Here is a 16,398-nt window from a genome sequence, read left to right as displayed (position 1 = left end):
CAAGGCAATATGCCAATTTGGAAATATCAAACCAATTATGCATGGATTTGCATCTCTTTAAAAAAATATTAGGATGCTTAAGAAGTTAAGATTTTTGGTTCAGAGTATTGAAAAAAAAAAAATTATGTTGAGATAATGGAAAAATATAGACGCAAACAGATATGGTTTAGTCAAATAAACACCTAATTTTACATTTTGGACAATTTATTTATACTAGTCTGAAAGAAGACATGTAATGGAAGCAAAATAGACAAAAATCCTCTCAATTGAAACAACTATGTTTTGACCTGCAGTGTCTCTCCTAAGTGAAAACTTTATTACCTGTCTTCATCTCCATCCAAGACCATGGGAATGAAGTTTGCGATGGTCATCCGCTTCTGCTGAGGTGGCGCAGCAGCTGTTCTATAGGATACTCCATGTCCACTGTGTGAACCTTGTCTTTGAACAGATGTCACAGAGGCGTTGCAAAGTGCTCCCAACGCCTCTAGTGCAATATCTCTATCCATTATCTTTAGTTTGGTGTGAGAATCTAAAATCTGTCTTCTCTGTCAGTGTTGTCTGGGATGTCTTAAGGTCTTCTTGCTGTGTGCGATATGCAAACGCGATGAACAAGCACATATTTATAAGCAGACGCCCCCCTATATTGTTTTTTTTTAAACTGTCAATGATTCCATGGAAAACCCAACAAGATTTCCCAATAACCCCCTGTTTAGGGTGTGATTGTGTAACAGGTGATATCTGCTACTCAACTTTTTTTTTAACTAAGTTTTTACAGTTCTGGGAAAACAATGGCGTATTATGAGATTAACGTTATTACCAAAATTTATTTATTTGATTAATTTTATTTGATTCAATTTATTTCAGACATATCAACATACAAAACAAAATGAAAAGCATGGAAATACAATAAACAAATTATGTTTTCACAAAAAAAAATAAAAAATAAAAGAAAACAAATTATCTATATTATTATTATAAAATTAGCAACTACATGCAGTGGCGGCCTCAACGATCTGGCGGCCCGTTTCAAGACCTAGTGTGGGGCCCCCCACTTTTTTTTAATTTTCTTAAAAAAGAAAAATAAAAATCTTAATTTTTTTTTCTACATATTTCTTGTGAATGCTGTGCATCCTGCCCGAAAAAAGAAAACAGATTGTAGAATCAAGTTGGTTCCCAGACGGTTTATGAGATGATGGGCCATTGGGTGCAGACTCTTAAAGGGCCCCCCCATTCCTACCTACCCAGTCAGGTACACTGACTTTTCCGCACATATCAGGGTTCAACATACCTTTTTTTTCCTACTGGCCCGCTGGGCCAGTGGATCCGAGTTTTACTGGCCCCTTGTATATTTTCACTGGCCCTGCACACACTTTTTTTTTCTTCATAATTTAGTGTCAATAATTATAATACCTGTATTAGAAAAATAAAGAAAGATAACCAGATCTAAAGGGAATATCTATACTGTAACAGTATAGATATTCCCTTTAGATTTGGTTATTTTTCTTTTAGTTAATTATATGAAATGTTGATATTGCTCATACACATAATATAAAACCAGGCAAACATATTGAATTAGAAGCCTACAACTGAAAGTATGTTGAAGGGGTCGGCCAGTATTTTAAAGTCCAGTAGTTTGATGGTTGTTTTTATTCTTGAATTTGGGCAGTTTAATGAATAGTTCACCTGCAGAAGTCATGTTCAAACATAAAAAAAAAATAAGAGATGAAGGTCTGATCATTTTTTGTTGTGTGGTAGGCTGTTTTTATTACTTTCTCTATATGCATTAGGGATGTGAATGTGTCGACCGAATGACCGGTTTTCCACTTGCGCTCAAGTTGACTTTAAAAATAGAATAGAAATCCGAAAATCAGTGGGTTATGCCGTTTTTTTAATGGGAGATTTCACCGTGTATGTGAGTTCACGTCTGGTCGTGAGCGCGCTGCAGGAGTGTCACTTCTCCATGAAGTGTCAGCTTCACATATAAGAGTCCGGTGTGGGACCATTTTTTCAAACTATTGATAAAAAACAATGCAGTGCAAAATATGCAGCATAAGTTAAACGCTCGTCTAAGACTATGACGTTAAATCACCTTAGAAACACACAATGCCTTCGTCCGATCACAGCAGCGTTTCACCGTGTGATCTCGCCAGCGAGTGAGCCGCCGCGCAGATGAACTGTGGTTTGTGGCTAAAATAATAACCGGGGATATTCTCCCCGTTAGCGATTTCAATGGGAAAGACTTCCGCGATCTGATTGAATGTCTCGAGCCTGAAAACACAGTGCCAAACTGCGCGACTATAGGAACTGTACAGTGAGCGGAGTCCCTCCGTTCGTTTCTGTCTACAACCGACACAATCACCGGAGACGCATTCACAGCGTTTAAATAACGCCTCTCATTTGTATTACCATTGGGGCTTGGATGCAAATACTGTAACATTACGGCGGCAGATAAAGGAAAAGCGCAGTTATCATTTTCTGCACCTCAACCTCTGCTGTGGGAAGAAAGAAAGGGGGCAGAGTAAGTCGATTGATTTGTCGACTCGCAGGCGGACGGTAGGCAGCTCTGCCAACGGAGCGAGAGTGCAACCACTTGTTGCTCCGCCTGTCAAAACGCCCACGCATCGGTTGTCCACTGGCCTTTCATTAAAAAATATATTTTATATTAGGTTTATTATATTGAGTCTTGAATAAACACTGCTTTCATTACGACTCTGAACGCGCATTTCAATGAACCATGATGTAGTCTACAAAAAGATACTGAACTGTGATTGGCCAGTCACTGGCCCGGGCGGGACAGTGACTGGCCAATCAACTTGCCCTGCATATGATTTTACTGGCCCCGGGCCATCGGGCTATACGTTATGTCGAACCCTGCATATACAATTAATGGTAAAAAGATATTAAAGGAAGTCAGTTTATAGGGAGAGGACGTTTTTGTCCTCTAAGGTAACCAAGGCGTAGTAAAAGTTAAGGTCACACAAGGGTTAAGAAAACAACCAACGGAAGGATGTACAGCAACGGGATTGCAACACTTTCCTGGCAGAATTACAGCAACGATTCTGAAGTATTTCAGACGAAACAAAACTTGATTTTGAAGCAGAAAATGTTGCGTTATGACTACATTTCAATAAACAGGGAACTGGAAATAAACAGGGGTGACATGCAGGCCATAATGCTGTGGTGTCACCACAAAAGGAGGAACTATGGGGTCCTCCTTCAGAAGAGTTAAGCAAAAAAACTATGTTGCAATTTGCCTTAAACATCAATGGATTATTTTCTTAACTTCTCTATATAAGTATTTTAACTCAAACATCTCCAACTTCATTGTATGGTGTTTCTGACTTCATTTTAGTGTTTTTTTTTGTGATTTTTTGTTGTCAAATGCGTTTTAAAGACCTTCTGAGGCAGGAGGGGGGCATACAAACACACCTTAAACGGGTGCTCCGGTGGTGTAGTGGATAGAGCACGTACCATATTGGCTCCGGCCTTCGTTGCAGTGGTCGCGGGTTCAAATCCGACCCGTGGACCTTCACTATAAGTCGTCCCCCTCTCTCTCTCTCTGTCTGTCTGTCTCCCCATTTCAACTCTGTACTGTCTAATAAAGCTTGAAAATGCCAAAAATAATCTTTAAAAAAAAAAACACACATTAATTTTACAGTTGTGACATTTACATTTATTCAGACATCGATAAGAGCAGCGAGACGAGAGACACATAAAAGTACAATCAGGTGCAGAAAAAAAAAACTTCAGCGACCATTGAATATTTTCCTCATTTAAAACATAATACACTTCAGTGAAAACTTGACAGAATAAAACTCTACTTTGCTAAATAATTATTAACGTTTATAGACAGAAGCCGTGTGTAGCAACGCATTGTAATAAAACGCCAAAATGTCATAAAATTTCACTTCATCTAATAACACCTGCAATATTTAATATCTGCCGCGTTTTGTAATCAACAGTGAACAGAATATAATAAATTTCTCTGCATGACATTTTCACAATAAAAAAAAAAAAAAAAAAAAGTGCTACCCAGCATTTTTTAAATAACTACCGCATAATGTACTAGGCTATTACAAACATTATAGAAATTGTAATATCTGACGCATTTTGTACTTAACAGTCTGAAAAGAATGTCATAAACTTCTCCGCATTTTGTAACAATTGACATAATGCATTATATGACATTTTCAGTAAAAAAAATGCTACCCCCAGCATTTCTTAAATAACTACCGCATAGCATACCAAGTTATTACAAAAAAAATCTGAGAAATTACATATTGCGTTCAGGCCGTTTATTACAAAAAAAACGTGGCATATTATTATTTACCTAATGCAGGTGTCTTAACAAAACGAGGTGAAATTGTCTTACATTTTTGACATTACGTTACATAATGCGTTGTTGTTACACTTGTTGATTCCAGTTGACAGGTGTGTACTTGAGGGAGGCACTGGGTCAGAAGGAGAGGTTGATGAGTGGAGCGCTGTTTTCTGACTTCTCCTCCGGACTCCACTTGATGAGCGGAGAGCTGAGGTCGATCAGCTGCTGGAAACAAAAACAAAAACAATCAGCTATTTAATTAAAGCTATAGTGCGTAACTTATAGCGCCACCCCCACACGAGGATTTCTGAGTAATTACAACAAGAACAACTGTCGGAGTATCTACATGAGGTAAGAGTCGGTCATTGGGGTGAGCGGAGAGCTGAGGTCGATCAGCTGCTGGAAACAAAACAAAAACAATCAGCTATTTAATTAAAGCTATATTGCGTAACTTCTGTCGGCCCCACACATGAGGATTTTTTTTTTTTTTTTTTTTTTTAAGATATTTTTTGGGCATTTTTATGCTTTATTGATAGTGCAGAGAGACAGAGGTGAAATGGGGCAGAGAGGGGAGTGACATGCAGAGAACGACCGCGGGTGGGAATCGAACCCGGGTCTGCTGCTGGGCCCGGCCCGGGAGGGGGACGCCTTACCAACTGAGCTAAAGGCACCCCACACGAGGAATTCTGAGTAATAACTGTGGCTGCCACTTGTGTCATGGTTGTTGTGTCCTTGGGCAAGACACTTCACCCGACTTTGCCTCGTGTGAATGTGACTGCTGTATGTTTGAGGTAGTCGGAGGGCCCGTAGGCGCTGAATGGCAGCCACGCTTCTGCCACCGGTATGACTGAATGAATGAATGGAACCCTGTAAAGCGCTTTGAGTGCCTGGAAAAGTGCTATATAAATCCAATCCATCATTTCATTATTATTATTAGCGGATGAAGGGCGTCACCTGATTGGTGGAGCCGGTCTTGTCCGTGTTGCGGGTCAGGACGGGCGTGTTGGTCAGATCGATCAGAAGTTTCTCTTGAGGCCGAAGAATCGGAGCCGGAAGATCCAGCAGCAGAACCTGAGGAGAGGACAGTTACATTTTTATAATTTAAATAACTAGTGACTAACCAATTAATTTAAAATTATTTCTACAGTAAATCCCATTGAGACCAGAGACTCTTTTTCAAGGGAGACCTGTTCCCATTTACACACACATTCATACACTGATAGCAGGCTAACTATAGACATTCACACGAGGCAAGGTGGGTGAAGTGTCTTGCTCAAGGACACAACAATCATGACATGAAGTGGCAGGGAGGGGATCGAACCGCCAACCCTTTGATCATCGGCCAACCCGCTCTACCAACTGAGCCACAGTCGCCCCAAAATAATAATGTAAATATGCTAATATGGCATAATGGCTTAGCACAGAACAACTGCAGCACATGGGAAAACACCTCGTTTGATTTGTAAAAGGGAATTTACAATGGATTAAACAGAAATGTTTAAAAAAAAAAATATTACTAAATGATAAATGATTAAAAAGTATCGTCATGGGGCGCTCCAGTGGCGTAGTGGAGCACTTCGTTGCAGTGGTTGTGGGTTCGAATCCGACCCGTGGACCTTTACTGCAGGTCATCCCCTCTCTCTCTCTGTCTCTCTCTGTCTCCCCATTACAACTCTGTACTGTCTAATAAAGCTTGAAAATGCCAAAACGTTTATATAACCGATGTGTGACGTCCTCTGACCTCCTGTGTCTTGCTGTTGCTCTCCAGTTCTATGAGGTTGTTGCTGGGCTCCGATTGGCTCTGGCTTTGTTCCGCTCCGGGTTCCGAGCTCTGTGATTGGTCCTGGCTGGGTTCCACTCCGGGTTCCTGGCTGGGTTCGGTTCCGGGTTCCATTCCGGGATCCGAGCTCTTCGATTGGCCCTGGCAGTGTTCTGTTCCGTGTTCCATTCCGGGTTCCGAGCTCTGTGATTGGTGGAGCTGTGGAGGGAGAGGAGCAGCACTGGGGGGTTCCGACTCTTCTTCTTCTTCCTCCAGACAGAAGGGCGCGATGTCGGGGTCGTCAACAGACTCCGCCTCCTGTGTGTCGGAAGGGGCCGGGCTACAAACAACAACACAGATGAACAGCAAAGTAAGATGAATGTATTTTACGTTTTACATGTACTTTCAATTGTCAATAGTTAAAAGAAACATCTAAAAAATAATAATAATAATATTTGTGAAGAATTGCTTTTGTAAAAATCCACCACTCCGGTCAAGAAACACTTAAAAGGGACCAACACTCAGTCTCTGTTTGCACTTTGCGTTACAGGCGACTTATCTGATAACTTTGTTTACACAATTTTCACTTGTGGAAAGGTCACAAACATATTCAATTACAAGTTAGAAGCTCATACAGTACATGCACATGTGACTGACTTTCAAAATAAAACAATATTTTTCCAGTAATATATTTCCGCATTGAAGTTTTCAATCGGCCACACCTCCATCTACAAACCAATCAATGTCCAGTATAGGGAGACACAGCCCACATGAGGACCGCAGGACGTAGGCATGTCATGGAAAGTTATTTAGCGTGAACCTAACCCCATAAAATCAATACAATGGAGCAACAACATCAACCTTTTTCAGGACTTTTAGGTGTTAAAAATAAAGCTCTTATAACATGTTACCTGCAGCTTCTGTCTCTCTTCATGGACACCGGGCTGGGGGCGGGGTTAGAGTCTGTGGTGGGCGGCGGCCTGTTGCTACGGGTCAGGTTGGTTGGCGTGGCTACGGGCAGCTTGGTTGGCGTGGGGACGGGCAGGCAGGACATTCTGCGTCTGACGGGCGTCGGCAGGGCGGACGGACGGCGAGGCTTGAACTGCAGCGCTGAGCCGCCGCCAGCAGAGGGAGTGAGAGGGGCAACGACGGACTTCTGAGGAAAACTACAAGAGAAGGCGGGCCATTAGTGATGATGTCAGAGGGCTGTGTTGGAAAAGCCCTACTAACGTCCTACTCGTACTCATTTTGACGTCAATTTGAGTATGTGACTGTTGTGTATGCGAGACTGTGTAGGCGAGAAATGCCCGGATGAGTACTAACTTCAAAAACTACAAGAGAGGGAGGCCATTAGTGATGACGTCATAGGGCTGTCAAGGAGTTAGAGTTATAAGAGTTAAGACTTTGAGACCTTTAAAACCCACTCGGAATCAAATTAAAGACCTTTTTTTTTTGCTAAAATCTGGACTGTAGAGAAAATTTAATAAAAATAAATGCAACCAATTATTTTTAAGTTTATGAAAAAAAGGAGAGTTGATAAAATCCAACTCCCCCATGTCTTGCAATTTCTAAGACCTTAAAGATATGAATTAAAGAGATTTTATAGAAATGAAGGCATTATTTTTAGATTAATTTATTCGGAGACTTTAAACACGGCTGATAAAACGTTTATTACAGTGACGGTGGGGGGGGGGGTGTGATGTCATACCTGTCCACACTGGCCGACGACATCAGCCTCTTTGGGTTCGTCATCTTTGAAACGTCTGGAGACAAAATACAAAGACGGTGAGAGACACAAACCGAAAGACACAGTTGAGTGTTACGTTGAGAATTACTATTCAATGCAACCCTGTGTTTTAATTCCCATTGAAACTACATACTGTTCCATCTTCTGTGTTGGTTTTAGTCGATGTGTACGTGAACATACATTTTTAAATGGCATTTTTGTGTAATGTATATTTATTTTTTGATAGAAAAATAAAAAATAAATAAAAACACATCTCTGACATCATCTCATTCCTGACCTGCTGCCTTCCCTCCCGTGCTGGTTGTGGGCAGCACCACAGCTTCAGGTTTGGTGGTTTTGGTTTTCAGTGCGCTCTGTTGCCGTAGTGACGAGCCAGCAGCAGCCGGAATGGAGGCGTTCCGTTCTAGAACCCTCTTGGCGGCGGGCGTCATCTTTTGGGGCGTGGTCTCAGCCCTCCTCAGAGGTGTAGAGCGAGAGGGTTTGACGCGATCCGCCTCAGAAAGCTTCCGGGCCTGTGGCGAACAATTAAATATTAAAAATAAAACTAATAATGTTTTATTAAATCATTTACAATTTAGTTTAAAATGTGAGTTTTTGGGCTCCAGTGGAAAAATTAAGAAAAATCTACTTCAAATATTGAAAAAATTAAAATAAATTAAAAATTGTGCTTAATTTTTTCAATTTTTTTCAAATCAAATCAGTTTTATTTGTATAGCCCAATCTCACAAATAGTAATTTGCCTCAGTGGGCTTTACATTCCATACACAATATGACACCCTCTGCCCTTAGACCCTTAGCTCGACTGAGAAAAAAAACACTACACCCTTTTATTTCAGGTCCTTCCAAACAACTAAAAAGCCGAAATATAATAAGGTGTCAAATGTTTAGATTTTTTTGACACGTTCCACCCCTGATAGTTTCCTTGCCTGTGTGGACATTGAGCGGCGGGTTGTTGCCGTGGAGACCGTGGCTGGCTCTGGGGGTGCGTAGACGGTTGAGCGTCGCGGTCGGCTGTGATTGGTCGCTCGGCTGATGACACTGCTGCTGTGGGCGGGGCCAACACTCACACTGCGGTTCAGTGAAGAGCTCAGTTTACCTGAGTAGGACACACACACACACACACACACACACACACACACACACACACACACACACACACACACACACACACACACACACACACACACACACACACACACACACACACACACACACACACACACACACACACACACACACACACAATATCCAGTGTTAATACACAGCCTAGACTCTGTAAACTGGTAAGTAGACAAAGGGGTCCATGGTAGCTAGCACGGATCGTGAAGAGATATTCACAACAAACCCTGTATTGCTGACTCCACATTTTAAAATTAATTTTGTGAGCTTTTTCCTCATACATTGGCATTTAGTGTGCCTTTTTTTTTTAATATTATTTTTTGGCATTTTCAAGCTTTATTAGATAGTACAGAGTTGTAATGGGGGGGGGGAAGAGAGAGAGAGAGCGAGAGCGAGAGCGAGAGCGAGAGAGAGAGAGAGAGAGAGAGAGAGAGAGAGAGAGAGAGCGAGAGCGAGAGAGAGAGAGAGAGAGAGAGAGAGAGAGAGAGAGATGAAGTAAAGGTCCACGGGTCGGATTTTAACCTGCGGCCACTGCAACGAAGGCCGTTAGCATACCTTTAGCGGGGGACAGGGAGATAGTAGCTTAGCCGTTAGCGTACCTTTAGCGGGGGACAGGGAGATGCTGGAGTTGATGCTGGACACTGAGGAAGAGGAGGATGAAGTGTTCTTCCTCCTGCTCTGAGCCGGCGGAGCTTTAAGTCCCGACATGTTCCTCATGACCTTAGGCAGGACAAGAGGCAAGATTATAATTAAAAAATATAAATAAAGCTTTTATTGCAGACACAGGTCCATATAACACATCATACAGTATAAAAAGGAGATACAAAAATACATAGAAATTAATAAATTACATATTGGCCTATAGGATATACAGGCTATTTCCCCAATGCCGTCTTAAAGGCCTACTTCACCGGTTTGAATATGAAGGTGTATTGAATTCTGAGATCCTATGTAGTATAAATGTGCGAAAAAAATTGAAATCGGTTCATCCTAGCCTGAGAAAAGGCAGAAAGAGTGTTTTTTTTAACCCTATATTTCTCTTTCTCGTGACATCACAGAAAGAGAAATATAGGGTTAAAAAAAAACTTTCTTTGTAAATATTACTGTGATGTCTTTTACTGTGACATCACAGTAATATTTACAAAGTACGTTTTTTTTAACCCTATATTTCTCTTTCTGTGATGTCACGAGAAAGAGAAATATAGGGTTAAAAAAAACACTCTTTCTGCCTTTTCTCAGGCTAGGATGAACCGATTTTTTTTTTTTGCACATTTATACTACATAGGATCTCAGAATTCAATACACCTTCATATTCAAACCGGTGAAGTAGGCCTTTAACCTAGGCGTGTATCTGTAGCAGCTTATCAGAGGGCTGACTAGGGCTTCAATTATGTGGTTCTCTGACTTGTCCATGCGACACATAAAACTAAACATCAGTTTATATAGCACAATTCAGACACAGGGCCATTCAATGTGCTTTACAGAGAGGCAAGATTAAAATACATAATACACATTATTACTGACCTTAGCGGGCGGGGGGCCCAGAGAGCGTTTCCCCGGGAGACCGTTGTTAAGGGAGGAGTCGCTGACGTCAGACGCGACGCTGGTGGAGTCGGAGAGAAGATCCTCGCAGGACCCGGCCCGACTGGAGGGCTGAGACACCGGGCTGAGCCTACGAGAGCCCACCCCCGCAGAGGCCTGGGGGGGAGAGGTGACGTTAAAACATATTGCTGGATTCTATATGGTCTAATTAACTAATTTGATCATTTAGGTAGTTTGGTAAGGCAAGTTTATTTATATAGCACAAGGCCATTCAAAGTGCTTTACAGGGGCATAAAATACATCAAAATTAGATGTTAGAATTTTTTTTTAGGGGGGAAAAAGGCAAGTTTATTTCTATAGCCTATTCCAGACACAAGGCCATTGAAAGTGTTTTAGGGTAGTTGCACTCGAGTAATGTGTCCAACAGCATTAAAAGGGACTAGAGGTGACGTTTAAAACATCTTGCTGGATTCTACATGGTTTAATTAACCAATTGAACTCATTTGATCATTCAGGTAGTTTGGCAATGCAAGGCTTGTTTATTTCTATAGCACAATTCAGACACAAGGCCATTTCACACAAAGCCACTGTTGCTAGAAACGTGTCTAGGCTGTGTTTTGACACCGGAGCTTGAGTCTTTATAACCTTAAACAGAATATTTTGATATGTTGTGTATCATTTGGCCAAAGTGCCATCAACCAACCCTTCTTATTTATGTGATTAATTAAAAAAGTAAAAATCAAGCTCCTCTCCTACTTTGCCTGGCGGTTGCAGTCTTGTTTTGTCCACTCTGCTCTTGCTGGCTGAACTGATAGTAGTCGTGGTGGTTGGAGCAGCATGTCTACTCGGTAGCACCACAGCGACCCCCACCCCTGCCTTCCCTCGGAGCCCCGTCCTGGGCTGAGCTTTGACCGCGACCACCCCCGGGCTGGAGGTGCTGCCTCTGGTGTTGTAGGCTGCTGCCCCGGAGCGGTTCACTGAGGCTGGGTTTGAGGCACTGCTGCTGCTGCCTCTGAGCAGGCGCCGCTGGACAGCTGGAGGTAACAGGTTCCTGGGACTGTCCTGAAGATGGATAGTGGAGAGTTTAGACAGACAGACAGACAGACAGACAGACAGACAGATAAAGTTTAGTTAGATAGATGACGTGTGAATAAACTTAACTTATAAAAAGATACTTTATTCATCCCCCTAAGAAATACGAGAATTACATTTTGTGTGTGATTTTTTTATATGGAAGAATCACACACAAAATTTCCATATAATAAATGAAAAAGAATCCATTCAAGACAGTTAAAAATCAAGAATAAGATAAGCACAACTCAAACCTGGACACAGAAGGTCTGGCGTTTGATGGGGCTGAGTACGCTGGCCGTCGAACCGAGCGCGCTCAGTTTGGTTCCGGTGTCCTGGTGGAATTCTTCTTTCTCTGCTATGGACTCGGTTGTCATGGCGTCAGTTCTGGAGTTGGTTGTCATGATGTCAGTTGTGGATTCTGTTGTCATGTCCACAACATTCTTTTCCTCCTCACTGATTGGTCGGCTGAGTTGGTGCACCAGTTTGTTGGCCTCCTCACACACGGCTTCTAGTTGATCTGCGGTGAGTGGACTCCAGCTGACGCGCAGACCCCCCCCTCCGTCCTCCAGCCGAGAGGCGACGTTTACAGAGACACAGCGCTCCGTGTGGCTGATCACCGGACCCACAAACACCTCGTCCTCATCCTCCTCACCACCGGAGCTACAGAGCAAAAGGGTAGGATAGACCAATTGAGGGGTGACGTCGAGTTCAAAACAAATTCAAAGGAAAAACAACAATACATACAAAATATTCAATGCAAATACATCAAATACACAACAACAATTGAAACATTTACCCAGTGGTGAAGAGTGGCAGCAATTGAAATTAAATGGGTGAAAGTACAATATAGCCTAATTAAAACAGTTACAGGTAGAGTTTGGCAGATTTAAGATGGTTTGTTTAAATTGGTTAAATGGGAAATGGACTTGACTTATAGCGCTTTTCAGTTGATTTTCTCAGCCACAAAGCGCTTTACATTTCTTACCACATCACACGCACACACCGATGGCAGTAGCTACCACGCAAGGCGCTCTCTGAACTATGTGCAATGTGGGGTTCAGTGTCTCTTTGCCCAGGGACACTTGGACATGTGGCGGGTAGGCGGAGGATTGAACCTCCGACACTGCACTCCAGAGGACGACCGCCCTACACACGTCACCACTGCCGCCCCCGATATAGTATTATTAGTATAACAACCTTTATTTAACACTGTCTCATTGAGATTAACATCTTTTTCAATGGAGACCAGGCTGAGATGGACAGAAGTACACAGTTACAACATACCACACAAAGACACAATACAGGTTCAATAACTCACCTCGATTACAATAGGGAAAATACATTAAAATGATTGGTTAACACATTCGCAATTTCCAATGGAGTCTGACTTCAAACTCTTAGCAACGGCTTTAAATTCATTGAGGCAATAGGTCCTGTATCACTATGAGCTCCTTGACCTTCTTAAAGGCCTACTTCACCGGTTTGAATATGAAGGTGTATTGAATTCTGAGATCCTATGTAGTATAAATGTGCGAAAAAAATTGAAATCGGTTCATCCTAGCCTGAGAAAAGGCAGAAAGAGTGTTTTTTTAACCCTATATTTCTCTTTCTGTGATGTCACGAGAAAGAGAAATATAGGGTTAAAAAAAACACTCTTTCTGCCTTTTCTCAGGCTAGGATGAACCGATTTAAAAAAACGTTGCACATTTATACTACATAGGATCTCAGAATTCAATACACCTTCATATTCAAACCGGTGAAGTAGGCCTTTAAGGTTGTTCCAGGAAGAGAGGGAAAACTACTTCTTGACATTGAAGAGAGAAAAAAAAACTTGACTTGACATCTTCAATGACATCATGGGTTAGTTAGTGGAGCACAAACAGCATACAGTATCTGTCGGCTTATTGCACAACTACTTTTGGTTGGTGTCTTCTTGTCGTTTTGTGTAATCAATGGTGTCTTTCTTGTTAGCCATTTTGGGCTGGGCATACAATGCATGACATAATAATACAATGTAATACAATGTAAATCAATCTATCTATACTCTACCTTTTCATATACATACATCACATCTATACACACTATCCTGTTCTATTTTGCAATATTTATGGCTTCCATCCACAGTTCCACTCGTTTTATTCTTAATGTATGTATTATTTATCATTGTCTGAGCTGAGGGAACCAGAAATCCATCGACAGCGATTGCTCTAGTAATTGCTGTGCACATTAAAAAACTTGTATGGTATATTGACTCTTGGCGATTTGGGCCTTTGGTAAAACCATGGGTAAAACATGACAACCTTCACGTGCTTCCTACCTGGCAGGTGAGAGAGAAACATCGAAGTCGAATTTCTCATCGTGCAGGAAGAACATACCTAACGGGAGAAATAACCAAAGTTGATTAAAACGGTTAATACAATCATATTTACATGGAGTTGAACATGTATTAATGAAGACTCGTTGCTAAGTGTTCACGCACCGCTGTTAGCTCGACTGTCCATCCCGCTGTTGGTCCTTATTTGTGGGGAAACAAGATTGATCCGTTTCAGACTTGCAGCGGAACATTACTTTCAGCTTTAATAATAACCTATTATGACAATATTTTACTCCAAAAATGTGAAAAACAACAGGGAGAGTGAATGAAAACTCAGCGAACTAACATTAACGTTAGCCTGATGGCCCGTTAGCTAACTAACTAGCCTAAATAACACGTTACCTTTAAAGTCGGATATTTAAAAATGAAGTTTAGTTCTTAATCATAAAAATAAAATCATTACAAACCTCAAATTCCTCTGGAAAACTCAAAATGTTTCGTTTCTTCTCAGCATTCAAACGGCGACACGAAAACACACAAGCACACAAACAATTCAAATCTGCTGCGCTGCTGGTCGCGTGACTCAAACGCACGCAGCCATTGGTTGGAAGTGTATGACGTAGGAGTGAGAAGAATTGTGGGAGTTGTAGTCCGTAGGGTTAAATCCGGGTGTCTGGGTTTAAAATCCTTTTAAAATGTTTGATTCATAGAATTAGCGTTTTGAAATAAATGGTAATACATTTCTCTGTTAATGTGGGTGTCAAAATTACACAGAACATTCACCAAAAGTAAAGGGTAAATGTCTAAAATAGATATATGAAAGTAATCAATCAACAGTATAAATAGTGAGGTAAAAGTTTAATGTTTGTAACAAACAGTTAAAGAGATCAGAACCGTGCTAAAAGTAGCTGGTGGTGGAAATGTCGCATCTCCAAGTCGTAGTTGTATGAATGCAAACGTGGCCAGATCAAAATAAACATGATAGTAATTAATTTAACAATAAACACTTTTAAATGAGGGGTGAGATGATCCTTTTCTGACATGACAGTTGTCTGAATCTGAAAAATCGAATCGGTTTTATACTCATCAATCACATTTTTAATTTCACGTCACAAGACTATTGCCACTTTATTTATCAATTCACATCCAAAGACGATCTGCAGAATTTCCACCAGGGGGAGATGATGTTACCGGTCGGGCAGCTTTACTCCGTCCACAGTGACCACACACCATAGATAGTAAAGGCCACGCACGCACGCACACCGCACACACACACACGCACGCACGCACACCACACACACACAAGCTCACTGTCACTGTCTCGAATCAAAAGGAAATGAATCAGTTGAATGAGACGAGGTTTGTCTTCTTGACTCCAGACCTGGACCAGACGACTGTCAACATTCTTAAAAAACAGTTTCGATTTCAGCAAAAATCAAACACTGGCTGATCGATTAGATTGATTAGATGAGATACCATGTTTTAACAATATATGTAAACTTTTTAGTTATATTGAAAAAATTAAACCTACTTTCTGTAGATATGACATATTTTTAAGGGAAATTGCAACAATATAAATATCAAGCCTTTTTTTTTAAAATATATATAAATGTTTTAATAAATATACCACTTTATTCTGAAAAATTAAATTATGTCAATTAACGTTTTACTCTATTTACCTCTTTTTCTTTCTCAAGAGTTAAGCGCCATATTAATACATCTTTTATTGCAAAATTATGATTATATTTCTATAATAAAACATTGAAAACTACAACTTTATTTTTTATAACATAGATTTTTAAATTTTCTGTTTGCTCTGATTGTACAAAAATGCCTCGTGTAGTCTTTATCTTTACCTCACTCAGTTAGAAAAACTCATTTTGTTAATACACTTTCCCTCCAAACTATTACTGAGAGGAACAAAACATACACAAATTGTGTTTTAAAACAAGAACTATTATTATTTAATTTGATTAATATTCCCTGAATTTATGATATAAGATCCTATGTTAAGTAAAACCTAAAGATGCACGTAAAACTACCGTTATAAAAGTTAAAAGATGCAATTGTAAATAATGATGTACTGGTTCACTTTATCACTCAATTATTCTTTATCCATTAGTGTCAGATCCCATGTTTATAAATGTGAAGCCCACCGACGCCACCTTCACTGTAGTTTAAAAAAATATATTTTAGAAACCTTCGACTTTTCACTAATAAGAGTCTCACTTACATGTAATTGTTAGTTGAATATTCTAGTATGAATGACTCAGACGGAGCCTGTTATAGACAGAGTCCTGCAGAGCGGCCAGTTTGACGCATTGAATAAGGCAAAGCTGAAACAGGGAAGGAATTAAGACGCGGAAAATTAATAATCTTTAGAGTTTTAAAAGTTCTGACTGATTATTTTCCTTCTGGAGGTGAACATGCTTTTTGTTGTTACTCAACCTAAACCTTAAAGGTTCAGTACGCGAAATGGTTCTTTTAGCTAACTTCCTGTCAGTGACTGCAGTTAGCAGTCC

The 16,398-nt window shown here is 40.7% G+C and overlaps 2 protein-coding genes across 2 annotated transcripts in view; both read right to left on the bottom strand.

Annotated features, from left to right (window-relative positions):
* The window catches only part of aass (aminoadipate-semialdehyde synthase), a 519,315-nt gene that overhangs the window by 94,266 nt on the left and 408,651 nt on the right, over positions 1–16,398 (bottom strand). The window lies entirely within an intron of this gene.
* On the bottom strand, positions 3,757–14,410 carry gtse1 (G-2 and S-phase expressed 1). Its single transcript, XM_080028503.1, has 14 exons — positions 14,344–14,410; positions 14,042–14,076; positions 13,880–13,937; positions 11,814–12,222; positions 11,245–11,550; positions 10,471–10,644; positions 9,546–9,666; positions 8,754–8,923; positions 8,105–8,339; positions 7,789–7,843; positions 6,992–7,246; positions 6,063–6,420; positions 5,276–5,392; positions 3,757–4,546 (listed from the first exon to the last, which is right to left on the bottom strand). The coding sequence occupies exons 2-14, from the start codon at positions 14,061–14,063 to the stop codon at positions 4,457–4,459; spliced, it is 2,370 nt and encodes a 789-aa protein (XP_079884629.1). The 5' UTR covers positions 14,064–14,076; positions 14,344–14,410; the 3' UTR covers positions 3,757–4,456.

Source organism: Ammodytes marinus (genome assembly GCF_949987685.1).
Source record: "Ammodytes marinus genome assembly, chromosome: 5".
In the NCBI taxonomy this organism is placed as follows: Eukaryota; Metazoa; Chordata; class Actinopteri; order Uranoscopiformes; family Ammodytidae; genus Ammodytes; species Ammodytes marinus.
Note: the sequence above shows the minus strand (reverse complement) of the source record. Positions and strands in the feature narration are given on the sequence as shown.